This window comes from Corvus kubaryi, unplaced genomic scaffold, assembly GCF_017639235.1.
Source record: "Corvus kubaryi isolate FWS band 111438036 unplaced genomic scaffold, C.kubaryi_AGA036_p1.0 124, whole genome shotgun sequence".
In the NCBI taxonomy this organism is placed as follows: Eukaryota; Metazoa; Chordata; class Aves; order Passeriformes; family Corvidae; genus Corvus; species Corvus kubaryi.
This window is the reverse complement of record NW_024580659.1, coordinates 546,561-562,616: the sequence shown is the minus strand read 5'-3', so window position 1 is coordinate 562,616 and position 16,056 is coordinate 546,561. Positions and strand designations below refer to the sequence as shown.

At 44.6% G+C, this 16,056-nt stretch overlaps 1 protein-coding gene across 2 annotated transcripts in view; it reads right to left on the bottom strand.

The window, feature by feature from the left end:
- The window catches only part of RBM6 (RNA binding motif protein 6), a 57,731-nt gene that overhangs the window by 32,553 nt on the left and 9,122 nt on the right, over positions 1-16,056 (bottom strand). For both annotated transcript variants that reach the window (XM_042018560.1, XM_042018571.1), the window contains 2 exons: positions 15,217-15,286; positions 3,117-3,190 (listed from right to left, as the gene is read on the bottom strand). In XM_042018560.1, coding sequence (XP_041874494.1) covers positions 3,117-3,190; positions 15,217-15,286 — 144 coding nt within the window. The remainder of the gene's footprint in view (positions 1-3,116; positions 3,191-15,216; positions 15,287-16,056) is intronic.

Below are 16,056 nucleotides of genomic sequence, written 5' to 3'. Positions count from 1 at the left end.
CTCACAGACAGAAAAGAGGTCTCACACAACTTAAGTGACAGCCACCGTGAAACAAAAGGCCACCAGGAGCATCACCAACCATGAGGCTGCTACGAGGGCTGGACCCAGGCTCTGCACAACAAATCCACAGCTCATCTGCCCTGCCGGGGCAGAGCCCCCCAAAGCCAGTGGGAGAGCCAGCACCTGGCACCTCACTCACCCAGCCCTGTGCCCAGCACCTCCACACTGGGAATAAAAGAGACCCAGCACCTTTCATGCATATTAGGTGGGACCTTGGCACTAGAGTAAGTTGCCAATGCAACAATTAACAAGTCAAAGCAATTATTAAGGGGCTTGTTGTCATTACTTTAGCTGTGGCAGTTAATACACATGGAATAAAATGCTCCTGCAAAATTAGGGCAACACAGAAGATGGGTGTTTCCTTATCGCAATATATGTAACAGAAAAGCCCCCTCAAATCTCAGCAGTCACATACACATGCTAAGATTTCCTGAATGGAGGGAGTTGAACCTGGTAAATCTGTAGTTTGCAAATCTGGCAATGATCTTAAGTGGGTGCTGGTGTGTGTCAAGTAAAAGAAAGGGATTTCACAATATCAGAATTATACAATATAGGGATGTAGCAAATTGTTCTTCAGGCAGGGGCAGTTCAACAGGCATTAAGCAGCATCAAAAATGCTGGTTTTGCACAAGCTATTTATTCCCAGCCTGCAGATGCCTGAGAAAGAGGCAGGTTGACTAGTGAGGGACCAGCATGTCACTTGCTATTTATGTTCTCACAAGTGACTGAATTTGACAGGGACAGTTGATAACCTTCTGAAAATAACTGAACTATCAAAGAATCTGTGTCTTAGCTAACACAGGTTTTTGGTTTTGCAGCTTGCAAAAATGCAGACTCTCAGTCTAAGGAGATGATCTTGCAACTCTACCCTGGAAGTCATTGAAGTGAAATATCTGTTCTCTAGGGACAATTCGTAACTCCCTTTCTGAAGATCTCTATTTGTCTCTTACTGAGAATTTAAAAGTCACCTATTTCCCTTGCAGTATGTCAAGTACAAATCTTGCTAGGTTTTTTTATTTAGGTAATTAGAAGGGGTCTTTTTCATGTTCAATCAAAAGCAGATTAGACAAATTAATCTATATGGGGCAATCCAGAAGTTACAGCTCTCCTGACCAAATGCATATAGCTTGGGTCATCCCAAACCCCACATTTCTAACTTCATTAGTTACTAACTACTGTAGGTCTACTAAAGTATGATGAAGATAGGCATATGGAGGCTTGGGAGATGATCCCTTCCAAGTACTCCATCTTCCAGCTTTCCTCTGCACACACACAGAGCCAGGTATAGCAGGAAGAAAACTGCAAGACTTTCATACCCTGTCTGTTTTTAGCACATGCCAGGTGTGCATGGCTGGGACGTCAACTCCTGTCACTAGGAGGGCTCTGGCAGCACCCTGCCTGAGTTTTGGAAGGGAGTCACAGGAAAACATTCCCCAGCCTGAATGGCTGCTGTAAGGGCTGCTGGGGAGGTCAGTGTAAGCAGCAGTGGAACACCAGCCAGAGCTTCTTCCCATGCATGTGTGTGCAGTGATTTACTGGGCACCTGCAGGCACTCAATTCAGTTTAAGGATTGGTGCCTACAGGCTCTCTGCTGTAGCACTGGACCAAACCTGATCAAGTCAAAACACCTGCCCAATTCTATATACTCCAAATGGGAGAAAGGGCAGAGCAGGCATCAACAATCAGAACCAGAGGGATTCCAAAATTCCCAGATACTTGGAAATTGCTCTTGCGTAGGAAGACGTTATTTCATGTGAGAGAATATGGAGAGGCATTTGGTTAAAAGGAGTGTCATCTATAATTATAGATTCCCCAATGACAACAAAATAAATTGGGAATTGTAGAAACACTGAAGGGGAAATAAAAGTTGTCACTGATGGTAAAAGTAATAATTAATTCTGGAGCCTTCTCTCTCTCTGCTCCTCTACACCACCTCGGTGGGAATGTGCCAGGCTCTTTCCCAGCAACAGAATTATTTCTGTAAAACATTTTTGTAAGTTGCAATACCTCTGTAACTGAAAATAGAGGCAAATGCGAGCGCTTAGTGGGACCTTTGAAACCCCAGCTGTGAAGACTCATTAACTGTAAGTACATTTTTGCAGATGCACAGCTCTGAATCTGACTCATAACTCTCCTCCCATGACAGCAAGACCCAGGATTCAGGTAAAAAGGCTTATGATAATTGATATGGATTCTTACTCAGGCAAATTAGGAGGCAGAAAGCAGCAAAGAGGAGACTTAAGGGATATGGTGAAGGAAGAGGGATCAATCGTTTAGTTGGCTCTGTTGAGGGACCCATCACTTGTGGTTCCGAGGCACAAGGAGGGCAGTGTGAGATGGGAATCTATGCTTTATGTAACAAATTTTATGCATCTTGCTCTTGTATCGTGGACAACAGCTCTAGCTTCAAATACCAGCTCAGAAAAAAGGCCCCTCTTGAATAGTTACTGGGGATTTCAGTCATTTTGTCCTTTAAGGGCTGGAAATGTTCAGGTTTACCAGGCTCAACTGTACATAGGGTAGTCCTTGTGTCTGCAGCTCCGGGTTGCCAAAGGACAGGATAGATATGGGGGAGATGCATAATTAAGCATCTCTCCCACACGTAAGGCATATGGCAAAGTGGAGCACTCCAGTCACAGTTGACTCAGAGCTGCACACGAGGGTACGCACCTACAGTCACATGTGCATGTGTGTGCACGAACAGCCGGGGGAAGCATTTACTGCCAGCACAGCTCTTCCCGACTGCATTTCAGTGAGTACAAAAACAGCAGGGTCAAAACCTGCATTAGGAGTCTGTCAGCCACCAGCCTCTGAATCCAGCCAGTGTGCTGACACACACCAGGGAGGAGGGCAGACCACTTGGTGTCCAGCAGCTCTTTCCCACTGGCATTTCTAAGCCTGATACAAGACTCTGGTAACAGCAACATTTAAACCGTGGTGTTGTGTATTATGCAAGAACAGCTCTTCCTTCACAAAAACCTCATTGGCTTTCCACCACCCCACCAAAAAAAAAAATTAAAAATCTTCTAGCAGCATTGACCGAATTGTAAAGCAACCTGGTTGGCTTCCATGCATCCGATGGCCTCTTCCAAGAGTGAAAACTCCACGCAGACATAGCCATAGTCGTAACCTGGGGACAGCATTTAAATACAGACGGGAGTCATGTTAGTGCCTTGTCATAAAGAAAGCCACATTAAATATTCAATTTCCCTTTCCCTCCAATGACAAGCCCTCTAACCACCACCCCTCTACTTCAGAATGAAAAAGAAAGAAACCAGGGACTAGCTGGATGATGATTAACTGTGCAGTTTACCATGAATGTTAATAGTACAGTGTTCCCACTTTCCCTTACACAACCCAGTGACAGTCACACTCTTTCTTAGGGCAAGAAATAATTGGTTTGCTGTTTGCTTTTTTTAAGTCATGGTGACTTTCCATTGCCAGTTTCACATTTTGTGCTACCTTGGAGGCAGCACTCTCTAAAGTAAGTGTTGATAAATCATTTCCAAGTACCTTGCTGCAGATGTATTTTACACGAATAGCCAGCATTTTAATTGGGCAATATTTCAGAAAGAACTAACGCAATTCCTTTGCCTTTGCTATTTTTCTTTCAACACCTGCTTACTTTTTGAAGTCCAATCCCTTGCATTATGAAAAAGTACAGCTGAGCAGGAATGAGAACTCCAACTTTCTCATTTTGGTATAGATGTCATTGCACACATAACAAGAGGGTGTGGAAGCTTTTAAGTTTAGATCCAAGAAACTAGAGAGCCTTTACTCCTCTCTCTCCTCGGAAAGCTGTCATCTCAGTCACGGCAGAATGGACCCACTGATTTAACTGTACTCCAGTCACCTGCACTGAAATATTATGTCCCAAAGTGCAGAGTGAACACTACAGAATCTAAGACCAACTCAAGATCCATCCCTGATGTTGAAACTATATCCAAGAACTGGAGCGCTGAGGAACAACCTAAAGTCACAGCCTCACTCTTCACACATCAAGGCCACCACACTCCAAAACAGTACTTTCCAGATGATCATGGGCTGAGGTGCTCCTACATGGGCACAAGAAGTGAGAGGGCTTGGCTCCCTCCTCCTGCTGCCCTTTAGGCTGGTTTGGAGTGAGAGGAAAGCTGGTCTGCACGTGATTTGTGCCATTTTAGGCACCTAGCTGTCCTGGTGAAGAGCTCGTCTTCCCTCCTACTAAAGATGCACATCTCAGCTCTGGTATCCTCAAACCAGGTACATGCATCTGGCTCCTACTGCTTCAGCCCCTCACCTTCCACAGGAAGGTAACTGCATGCATGCTTCCCTCAGGCAAGTCATTCCAGCCTTCTGGAAAACAGCCCCCATCTCCCTCAAGCCAATGCCTAAGAACGTTTGCTGCACTCTCTAGTTTTTCCTTCTCTGTCACTTTACCATTTTGGTAGTTTACCACATCAAAGACAGGACCACACAAAACTATTTCACCATCAAACCCTACTGATTTTCTTTATCTTTTTTTTTTTTAATTATTCTGGAAGCTCTTTGCACACTGTTCTAACAACACAATCCTGACTTTGCACCTTTGCCTTTAATAACAAGACTCCAGTTTGAATCTAGCCCTCTTCCACCTCACAGAGGAATTTATTCCCCTTTCCCATATTATTTTAGTCAATATAATTATGCTAAAGGGAAATTTATCAATCTGTGTGCTTTTCAGCTCAGTGGAAGATGCAGTCCAGCAGCACAACATCTGTGGTGGAAGGCAGCTAAAGCCACTTGACACTCTTACATCAAGTGGGCACCTGGAATGAGAGGTGTGGTTTCAGCTGGCAGGATTGACAGAACCAAACTGATCCAGCTGTTCCCATAGCATCCATTCTGCTCTGCAGCACAGCCACACCGGATCACATTTTGAAAATGAAGGAGAACTCCTCTCTGCAGAAGGCAGCTGCTCTCCAGAAGCAGTGCTGCCCCTTGCTGGGAGACTGCTCTGCATTCCGGGCAGACACCTCTGCTACTCCATGCACAGTGTGCAGCCTCACGTGGTACATTTTAAAGCCTTACTCAAATCCAGAACTCTCGAGTCACTTCTTTCCCTTCTGTTTAGAAAAGGGCTGCATGAATGATATTTGTCAGCCCATAAGGCTCCTGATTCCCCTTCAGAGAGGATTTTTGAAAGCTGCTGTAATCAGCAAGGCAAGATCAGAGCCCTACCTTACTTTCATGTGTAAGAGATCTCGTGAGAGACACAAAGCAAGATTGCAGAAGTTTTCATTCTATTTGCTCTGCAATAAGAGGACGTTTACATCCCAGTCCTCATGAAGGGAATGAGTAGTTTAGACATGGATTTAATCCAGCATGACACAACTGAGAGCACAAGGCTGAATGTTATATGGAGATACGAAAGCTCAGACGCTCGGAGGAATATACGCCAGAAGACCATTCCAAGCATTACATGGAGACAGTTAAGGGGAAGCCCAGCACATTTCTCCTTCTGCACTTTCCCCACCTCTGCTCTCCCCCACCGAACCCATAAACATAGCAGCAATAACATGTACAAAAACAATAACCATGGCCCCATATCCTGCCAAAATGCAGCTCCAGGCCAGACATTCAGCTCTTGTGGTCGGCTCGCAGAGGGACGCAGCGTTCTGGAATTCACTACAAGCTGTCCTTGCACAGACAGCACCAAAGTAGTGATGCAGGAAGAGAGCAGCCTGGAGCCACTTGCTGAAAACCACTGCTTAAGATGTGTGGGGGCTTGACACTTTTCCCCTCCCCCAGATCCAGAGCTTTGCATGGATCTGACAAGCACGCTCAGGATGTGAGAACTACGGAGTAACATCAGCCTTGGGCGGCACACCACCCCTGCTCTGCCCCCCTGCCCCCAGCTCCTCCACAGCATCCTTCCATTTTACACCATGGCAGGGAAGTGACTGAAATGGAAGCCTGTGGAACAGTGGTACCACACCTTCAAAACACAACAGCAGCTGATTTTTTCACCATCTGCAATAATCACATTACCCAGAGAACACCACTTGAAACAAAACCAAGTGGCTCAAGGCTGGTTCTTAAGGGGGAGCAACTACAGAGGCTCCTGCCACCAACCATTGTGCCTCTTCCCTGCCTCCTCCATAGGGCTGGTCCAGCTCTGTGTGGCAGCTGCTGACTTGGATATTTTTGTTTCCGAAACCTTCACACAGTCTGCCTGTCACAACGCCAACAATTCAGGTGCTGTTACCAGAGGCAGGAATTGGGATTTTGATGGAGGGATAGGGCCAGGCACCTAATGGCAAGAACTGGTTCCATAGGAAGTGCTCCCCTGTGAGTGAAAGCTCTCGGGACACTCTCTGGTATTCTTCAGGTCAGAGCAGTAAAACCAAAGCAATCAAACCAGCAAAGCAAAACCACTGCTGAAGAACAGCATGGTGTTTTTTGACTCAAAGAGGCCTAACTTCACATGCAAGGTTTCACATGAAGATATAAATGCTGGTATCTTCACCTACTGATTAGTACAATACTACACTTCCAGGATCCACAAGAAATTAGAATGGAGTAATGATTTGCAGAAGTATATATGATCAACATAGACTCTGTCAAAAAGGAAAGAAATCTTTGTGTGGTATTTTCCCCACACAACCTCTGAGCATGCTGCAGCACAGCTACACTGTCCAAATGATTGTTCCAACAGGAACACTTGAACTCGCCCAGATTTTGGCCCTAGCACAGCCATAAAACATGCATGTCCTCATCTCCCCCCATGTTTTAGGTCAACTGTGCAAAAGGACTCTTGTACCTTATTTAGCTACTTCCTTTCAGCTGTGCAAGCCTACAGTACCACAGGCTGTGTACGACGGATGAAATCAGAACGCAAGGACAGCATGCACATAGATTTCAGAGGACTTCTGCTTTCCCTTAAGTGCTTCTATGTATACACAATCCTTTACGGATGCTCCCAAAGCATGCTCGGCTGTCTTCTGCATTGAAAATGGCACAAACTCTTAATACTTAGGAGTAAGGACACATTTAGAGCTCCAGGAAGCTGCCCTGCAAGCATTGGAATAAGGAACATTCTGCCTCTGAAAAAGACATGTTTTAGCAAAGCGAGTTTTGACAGCAAATGGAGGGTCCCTGCTAGCATGCAATAGTTTGGCTAAAAATCCTGAAAGCCTGCCTTAAAATTACTGTTCTTTGGCTTCAGATATAGAGATCAAAGACTTGGGATTTAAAATAAGTCCTGTCTCTATACAGACACAGTTTCTTCTGAACAACTGACACATAGTAATGTGTTACTGCACCATAGTTTGTTATATCAAAGATCTAAATAAAGGAAAACCATAATGTTGTTCTCAGAGGGGCTGTAAGCAGTGTGAAGACAAAAAAATATCTCTAGAGTTTTAGAAGACCAAACGAAAAAATCCTGTAGTGACAGCAGCCCTGTCTGTGCCAAAGCAAAGATAGTTTTGGAAAGAAGAAAGGATGGCAACATGACAAAGGCATCCAATCCAAGAGGCGATCCAGCTTCTTGATGCTAGGAATGAGCGTGCAGTCAGTCATGCTCCTGCACAACCCCAACAAGCTTAAGGCATTAGGTCACCTCATGTCCATGGAGAACCATCACCTGCCTCTGCAAAAACAACTGTGACAAACCCCTGGCTGCTCTGGTGCAATACAAAGATATTCCCTCTCCTCTGCGATGGAAAGAAGATGGTCTCCCATTAAAGTAACTCCATGCAACAGCTCACCAAAGGACACTACACTTGGCAGAGCAGGGTGCAGCTGAGGAAATCCTCCACAGAGTTTCACCCATGCTAGAGAAGAAAGTTCTGTTGCTCCAAGGGCAACTACAGCATGGAGTATGGATTATGAAGAATTTCTATATCCCTGAAGGAATCTGCAGTCTCACACACTGACCTTTGTGGAGCTCAGGTAATGGAGACAGGGATTGTGCACCCTGTTCTCAGAGAATCTGCCATTCCGTGGTTGAAAGGAAGATCTACCTCATGAGTGGGAGATTTTGGCAATGTGCCCATGACTCCATGCACAAGATTTGCCTGTTTCCTCCAAGGAAAGATGTGGATGTAGGTCATCCATGCCACAGTGAATACCTCATCACAAGAAAATGCTGGAGAACACAGGGCTTTCTCTGGATCTCTGTGCTATTACACTGGACTACTATTAGGAGGCATCATGCACTCAAAGCTTCCAAGAAAACAGGAGCTCCTGGACATGCTCAGGAGTGGCTGTACCTGTGCTTACCCAGCAGGCACTGCCTTTGCAGTGAGGATGGGCACCAGAGTAGTGCCTTCTATGGTGGGCAGAGGAAAGTCCAACCAGTCTGAAAAGCTGGAGGGCACCCCCACAGTATGGCAGAGACGGCGGCAATCTATCTATGCTACCACAGAAGCCAAAATCATGAGCTCTCTCAATACCAGCTGGTAGATTCTGAGCATCCATAAATTTGTCAGATCTCTTTACTGCACAGATAAATTGGTCTTCAGAGCTACTAAAGCTGAAGAGCTGTACTAGAATAAACAGGACAATCTGCAACAAGCCATATCCCCAATTCCTTTCAAAGGCTGAGCATTTACAAGCCCCACCTGCTGCTGGGAAAAGGCCTGTCACTTCCTGCTGTCCCTCTGTGTAAAGAAGTACACTCTTACACACTCATTCATGACAGAGAACAGCACTGAAACCACAGGAAATGAAACAGAGCTGTACTCTGAAAGATACAGCACTACAGTTCATCCTCCTCCCTCCATCCTGGAGAACAAGACACAGAAAGGACCTGCCTGAGACACCCTCAAAGGCAGACACTGGCAGCTCCATAAACTACAGGAACTACTACAGTCAGAGCCCCAAACGGCTGTCCAACATTCATAAAGGAGGATAGTTTATACACCAGCACAAAGGAGAGAAAAAACCCCAATGCTAAGATTGTACACACTGTAGTTTTATTAAAGACAAAGTATCACAGCATTATGTTTGTACAGAAACCTGGAATCTAAGGAAGGCTGGAGATTTCACTGAACTCCATGAGAGAGGACTGTAAGCTGCATACCTGGGAAGGTGTTCCATCCAGGAAGTTGGTTTTAAAATGCTGATAACGTGAACCTGGTCTCCAGGATATATGACTTGTCATCTTAGCACAAGGCAATCAAGGTAGTGTCAGTACACTGTGCAGAGCCATGAAGTTTTGCTCCAGAGATGCAAAAGGAATGAGCATCTTTGTAAAAATGGATTCTGCATGTCAAAAAGGCTGTGAGCATGTTTTATGGATAGATGTGTTCATTGCCTTTTCGGAATAGGCTTATAACCCTGAACCAAGGTTGATCACTACCACAAACACTGACTTAGGCCAGATTTGTACTTCCTATTTCCTAAGCTACCACATCACAAATGAGGAAAGAGGAGCAAGAACACCTTTTGCTTCCAAGAAACAATGCACCAGTGCCCTGAAACCAAGCAAGGCAAGCTAAAAGCCTACTGCCCACACAGCTGGGAAAAGTGGCAAGGACTGCTGTTGATGCCATGGACTAATTCCAGCTAAGTGTATTTTTTGGTTCTTGGCAGGGTATTCTGGCTACAAACTAGAATCAATTGGTTCAGGCAGATCAGTGCTGAAGATATTTCCACAAGTCCTGGCAGGTGAGCCCAGCAGTCTGCAGAACTCTGCTGATGACAGGAGGATCTGACCACACCTCAAGGGGAAACTCCTCGTGTGCTACAGCATCTCATGAGCTCAGGGACAGTCACCTCAGCTCTTAGCAAGTGTCTGAGGTGTGCATGCCTGAGTCATGGCTGATGCAGCAGAGTGGGCCACACAACCTTCACTGTGCAGAGCACTAAGCACAGCAACAGGAGATTATTCGTCCTATTGTGCATCAGCACCAGCCTTGATGGTGAGCCAAGCCGTCCTCCGTATAATTAGCACAACAGGCCAGATGCCCTCTGCACCACAGCATGTGCTAGAGACATCCCACAGCAACCCACAGTGTGCTCTTTGTACCAAACCCAAGAATCTAAGTTCTTGTGGGACCTAGTCCTCATCTTACTCCAGCGGGTTGGTGCCAAGCCCTCTGTATGGGGAAACCACTAGCTGGCCACAAATCCACCCTTCAGAGAGGTTTCCCCAAGGGGACTGCATCACTCCAGAAAGGAAACAAAATGGTTTCTGTTTGGCACAGTTCCAGAAACACTCTCTCCCCCTGCAGAGGAGCAGCTCACCCCTCCAGTCCTACCTAAGGCTGGAAGCTGCAGCATGATGGCACCTGTGGCAGGAGCAGCATCTTGCCAGCTTTTCTGGCCTCCAAGAGCAGCCCTACCCAAACACCACCCACAGGAAGGAAGATAAAACCCTGTTATATGTGGGCCTGACAAATGCACAGCCACATCCGCCTCAAGGGAAAGGAGATCTCACTGCCTTGGAATGCACTCCAGCCATGGAAAATGGAGAACTTACCCCTACTGTGGAGAGGTGCACCAATTAAAAAAAAAAAAAAACAACCAAAAAAAAACCGGCACCAATTTTTCCATCATGAGCTGGAAACTTCTGGACCCTTAGATTATGAGTTTTAGCAACATATAACACTGAAAAATACGATTTAGAATTCCAGAGGCTTCCTGATATATTCCTGAAACCAATGATTCACTGTTGTGATATACAAGATAGACTGCGCTTGGAGGGGGAAAAAAAAGCAGCACCTTTTAAAGATTTATCTAAGGGGCTTATTAATATTTAACAGGGCACCAATGCGGCAGAGCTTAGAGAGAACAAGCAAGATAATCCAGTTTCTTGTATGACTCGGCCAAGGCAATTTTAAGTTTAACACAGGGAGGCATAAGGGGAGCAGCTCCAAGCACCACATAATGGGCTGGTCTGGAGAAATTAAACAGAACATGAATGCTAGGGCAAGAAGGTGGCTGAGCAAGCAATAAAAAACACTTCGTGGCAATAACACTTGCTAAAACAAAAGCTTTTTAAAATGGAGCAGGCAGCTGCCATAAAGCAGCTCATGTTTTTAGGTGGCACTACATTTCTTGGGTGTTCCTCCACCACAGGAAGAAGCCTGTCCTTTAGCATCAGTCCCCTGTATCCATGTGGACACTGCTCTGGCCCAAGCATTACTGCTGTTCAGGAAGCTTCTACCTGCCCCAGGCATTCCAGTTCCATGGGTGCTTTGCTCCTCAGGGGTGCCATATTGTGTTCCCACATCCCCACCCAGGGTTCAAAAGTGAGTATTTGGAAGGGTCAGAATAGGGTTAAAAAACCCAAATCTCACAGTTTCTGAAGTGCTGCACTAATTTAGAGAGCACATAAAGGGGCTGGGGTAGATCTCACTGCTCCTGCTGACTGGAATCCAGCTCACCTGGTCCCTCCAGAGCTCCTCTCTGCCATGCTGCTTTCCACCCCAGTGAGAGTGTCCATTCTCCATCAGGCTCTCCCAGCCCAGCAAAAATTCCTCTCAGTTCCCCAGATGGGCTTATGGAATGAACTAGATAAGTCTCATGGGCTGCCAGCCATTTCTCAGGCTTACTTTCCCTGAACAGCTTTCACAGCTGCTGGTACCAACACTAACAGGAATCCTGGTTGGAAAACACATGTTCCAAGCTTGTTCCGCTGCACGCCGCATCCAGAAGAACAATCTGAACAGAAGGCTCAGAGTGTGCTCCGTGCTTTCACTCATTACTTTGGACACCACTGCAGTGTCTTTTAAGATAAGCAGCCCTTTAACATAAGGCTGTCTCCACGTGCTTCCTTCTCCAGGGCACACGTGTGGCTCAGCCAAAGTTCTGTGCATATCAGACCCTCAAGATGAGATCTCAGGCTTATGTCTGACATTAGTCAGGGAAGTAGCAATAAAGCCTGATGAGAATCAGGCAGGAGGTAAGTTTAAAATATGATCAAAATCAAAACGAGGGCAAGGTGTGTTCATGTTAGACTCCTCAAAGGTCAAAAGGCATCAGCTTCAAGTCCCTGGCAGTCAGCACCGAGGCAGGAGCACAGACAGTAACAGGAGGACAGACCCCACGCCATGAGCAGCTGGTGCTGTCACACACTGCACTAACACCTCCACAGAGGGGACACCACAGTGTAAAGCCACACGAAAGCCCTGAGCCCAGTAAGAAGACATAAGCACCTTCAGATGGGATAGGGGAGCTCACAACCCCTTCCCAGAGAGCTGCTGACAAGTCATCACCGCAAGCATCTACGGGATCAGCAGGACATCCATGCGCTGCCTCTCCACACAAGGCTCCAGGACATACTGCACACCAAAGCAGCTGATGGTCTTTGAGAAGGCTCCACGGTCACCTCAAGGTTTGTTCTTTGCAAAGGTTAATTGGACAGACATGACCAAACACGCTTGAGAAGGCAAGCTGAAAGATTTAATACAGTTATTTCTGCCAAGGCTTACGCATCACACTGGAAGAAGCCCTCTTCCCCCCAAAAATGGATTTGGCACTTTCAGTCTGAACATACAGGCATCAGCTCAAAAATCTAACTGACGAAAATTATAAGTTAATGTCTTTTAGGGTAATACTATAAAGTCTGACTTTGACATTTTATCATTGTAAATATCTGCCTCTTTGATTTAAATAGAATTACTATGCCACTTCTTAAGGTCTCTCCTTTCACTGCCTTGTTTAAAATCTAGCCACCATTTCAGTTTGTGGGCTTCAGAGACAAAATAATCTAAAGAATCAACAGCTTGAATGCATACCAAAATCACACCAGGTATATTAAGAACAGTGTTCCATTCTCAGCACAGCCTTCAGTGAAAATAGACTTTCCTTCGCACATACACAGTATGTAAAAAAAAGGGGCTTTATAAAGAAATTGAGCTGCTTTTTCCAAGAAAAATCAACCACATATTTTTCCCCAAACTAGAAAGAGTCTTGTGAAAGATCATACAGTGGAATCATTACATTGAAGCTGCTGAGATAAGCTTTATGATAAGCGTTATCTTTTTGAGAAACCTCACTTATTTTGAGTTAATTGTGTGTTATTTGTTACGGCTGTTATTGTTCCCCCCACAGCTGCAGGCATTCTTCTCTCAAACACACTCAACATGCATACTCATGATTAATGTTATTTTTAACATTTCTGGACAGCACTCAAAAATATACAACCCACTCAGACTAGCTTAGCACATGCTCCTCTGAGCCAGGCTGCCATCGTCCCACCGAGCCAGTACAGCAGTGCAGGTGTATCCCAGAGACATCAGTAACCCAAAAGGTTTGCTTTTAATTCTTGTGGATATTTACATACAAACCCCACCACAAAAGCATCATTTAGCCCTTGACTGGCCTCTAGTTTCAAAGAGGTTTAGCTTTTCAGAAGTTAATATTAATTCAATTCTATACACTTCTCTAGGAGGAGCTAATGTGAAAAGCTGGATTAATTTTACTACAGCTCCTAGTTACCCAATTTCTAAAAGAAGTATTCACAATTCAGGAAGCTTTTATTGTCCTAGACATATCCATCTTGTGCAAGAAGGATCAGAGAGCTGTTTAAATGCAGCCTTAGGACATAATGCAAAACAAAGACTTTGGAGCCTCCACATAACCTAGAACAAAGCTACACCGCTTAAATGACTGATGTTGACTGGACAGGGTTAAACAACAGCTTTACACAGCTCATAAAACATGAGCTAATTTTAACTTCATTCTTTGCCTCCCCACAATTGCCAGAAAAACTTTTTAAAAATCCAACTTTGCAGCTGAAGAGACAGCCTGAAACAGAATGCAGCTTTTGGAGACACAGCAGAAAACTGCAACCCTCACATCACATGTGACCACCTGCAGATACCGGAGCTTCTGCACATAACTTCAGACACTCATCCTGAGTCTCATCCTGAGCAGCCTTTGAAAAAGGGAATGGGAAGGAAGAAACAGCAGTTCTCTAATGAGGGCAGTAAGTCCTAATAACACACACGGGAAGAGACTTACGAAGAAATTTCCAGTTCAAGTTGATTTATTACTGAAGTGACGTGTTTCAGAAGGAAAAAAACCCACAACAACTGACAAATCTCACCAGCACAGGCAAGAAAGCAGCATGTTGCAATTACTGTGTTGCAGTCAGCGCTGTGGGAGTGACGACAGCCATGCTGAACTACGCTTAGAAAAGAGGAAAGGAAGCAAGAAAGACTAATTGTGCCCCTTAAGCCCTGTTTGTTGGGCCAGATAATGTGACACAGGGATGTTCTTTAGTTCAAAGGTTCCTGAGAAGGTTGTGAAATCTCCTTTGACGGCTTCCAGAAACAAAAATATACTTGAGAAATACCCCACTGCCCCAGTTTCTCTCCCCAGTTACTAAACACATTGGAAGCCTTTATATAATGTATTGACACCAAGAAGTCCAGCTGCTTCACATACAACCCATACTGGAAATTAAGAAAAAGCACTGATGAATGTAGAAGCCTCTGCTCTCCTAGGTTTAAAAAAAAAAATAAAATAAAATACCAGTTTCCAGGTATTTCCTACCAGTATTATCCAAACCAATCCCCAGGACTCACCCTTCCTACCATCGCACATCTTTGTTCCAGTACAACTTTCTCACAAAGCAGCCTTGTAAAATATTTCTTTCTTCAGAATCCTATACACACTGATCAGAAGTACAGCAGAACTTTATTCTTTGAATGAGGAAGAGAATCCAGACCAGTATTTGGATATTTGCTTATAAAACTTACTTTGTCTTTTTTTTTTAACCTGTCTTCATACCTAAGCAGGGTACCAGTTTCAGGTTACTGAAGGAGAAATGTTAGGATGGAACAGGTTTCCTGAGGACACTATTTGTGCAGCATTTGTTCCACAGTAAGACCACCTCAGAAACAAGATTTAGTAATAGTTAACAAAAAACTATGGAGGAATTAACCTGCTGTCCCATGGCTTTACTCTTGATAGCTATTAGAACAGCCTTAGTGCTCTTCCTGCTGCTCCTACACCTCTCCTGAGGCAGCTGGACACATGCTTTACCTCTGAAGCAGCAGTGAGTATAGCTATCAGTTTTGAGGACAAGAGGACAAACTACAAAACTCAGAGGGCATTTTCATTAAAAAATAACTGCAATTAGTGCATGTAAGACTTTAAGCAAATTGCTCAAGAGGATATTGGTGTAAAAAATACCCTGTTGTCACCTTGAAACTAGAAGCACTGGAGAAGCATTCTCACCTGAGCTGTAATCTTTCAGTCGCAGGTCCTTCACAGGTGTCCCATCAGGCCCTCGGAAAGCATTGAGGATCTACAGGAAAAATGAGATCCACTTCATCTCCAAAATCAAATCTCCAAACCCAAGGTACTTGCCAATGTACATTTCCATCTCTCCAAGAGTTCTATTCTTTCTAGGTTAAGCCCGTTACAAACTGACACACTTTCCTAATTAAGTTCCAGCAGTACCTGAGAATTGTTACCAGGTTTTGAGAAGTATTTTTGGGTTTTGTTTGAAGAACTGAGCACCATTTACACCACAATTCAACTGTTCAAAGGTTTATTACACTGGTTTCAGCCAGACAGTTCAACTCAGATCCTTACTTAAGGTCAAAGATGTCCTACTGCCTTTAAGAAAATCAAAGTACAAGGGCAACTGTTCTGAGTCTTACCATCCTCTGAAGGACAAAGTTCCTGCTGTGTGTTCTCCTATATCAAGCCTCAGAAGCTGATCACTGCAGCTAACCCTAGCAAAAACTGCTGCATGTAGGGATTCTCATGCCTGGAACTGTCACCAAACAAACAAAAAAACCCCAAACTAAAGTCCTAATTCGTAGTAGAAGCTTTAGGAAACAGAGCTACTTTTACCTTGTAGCCTAGATCATTTTATGTTTTTTTACTAAAACCAGCAGGAATAACAGACATCTTTTCCATCTTTGTAAGACCTCATTTAAGCAATTTCAAGTAACTAAGAACAAACAAGTTCACTTAGACACTACATGTCTTCTGAGCCCAAAATAGTAGTAACAATATTTGGTATATATAAAGCGGTGATGAAGTAAGGCATGTCACAGAGCCTGGAGT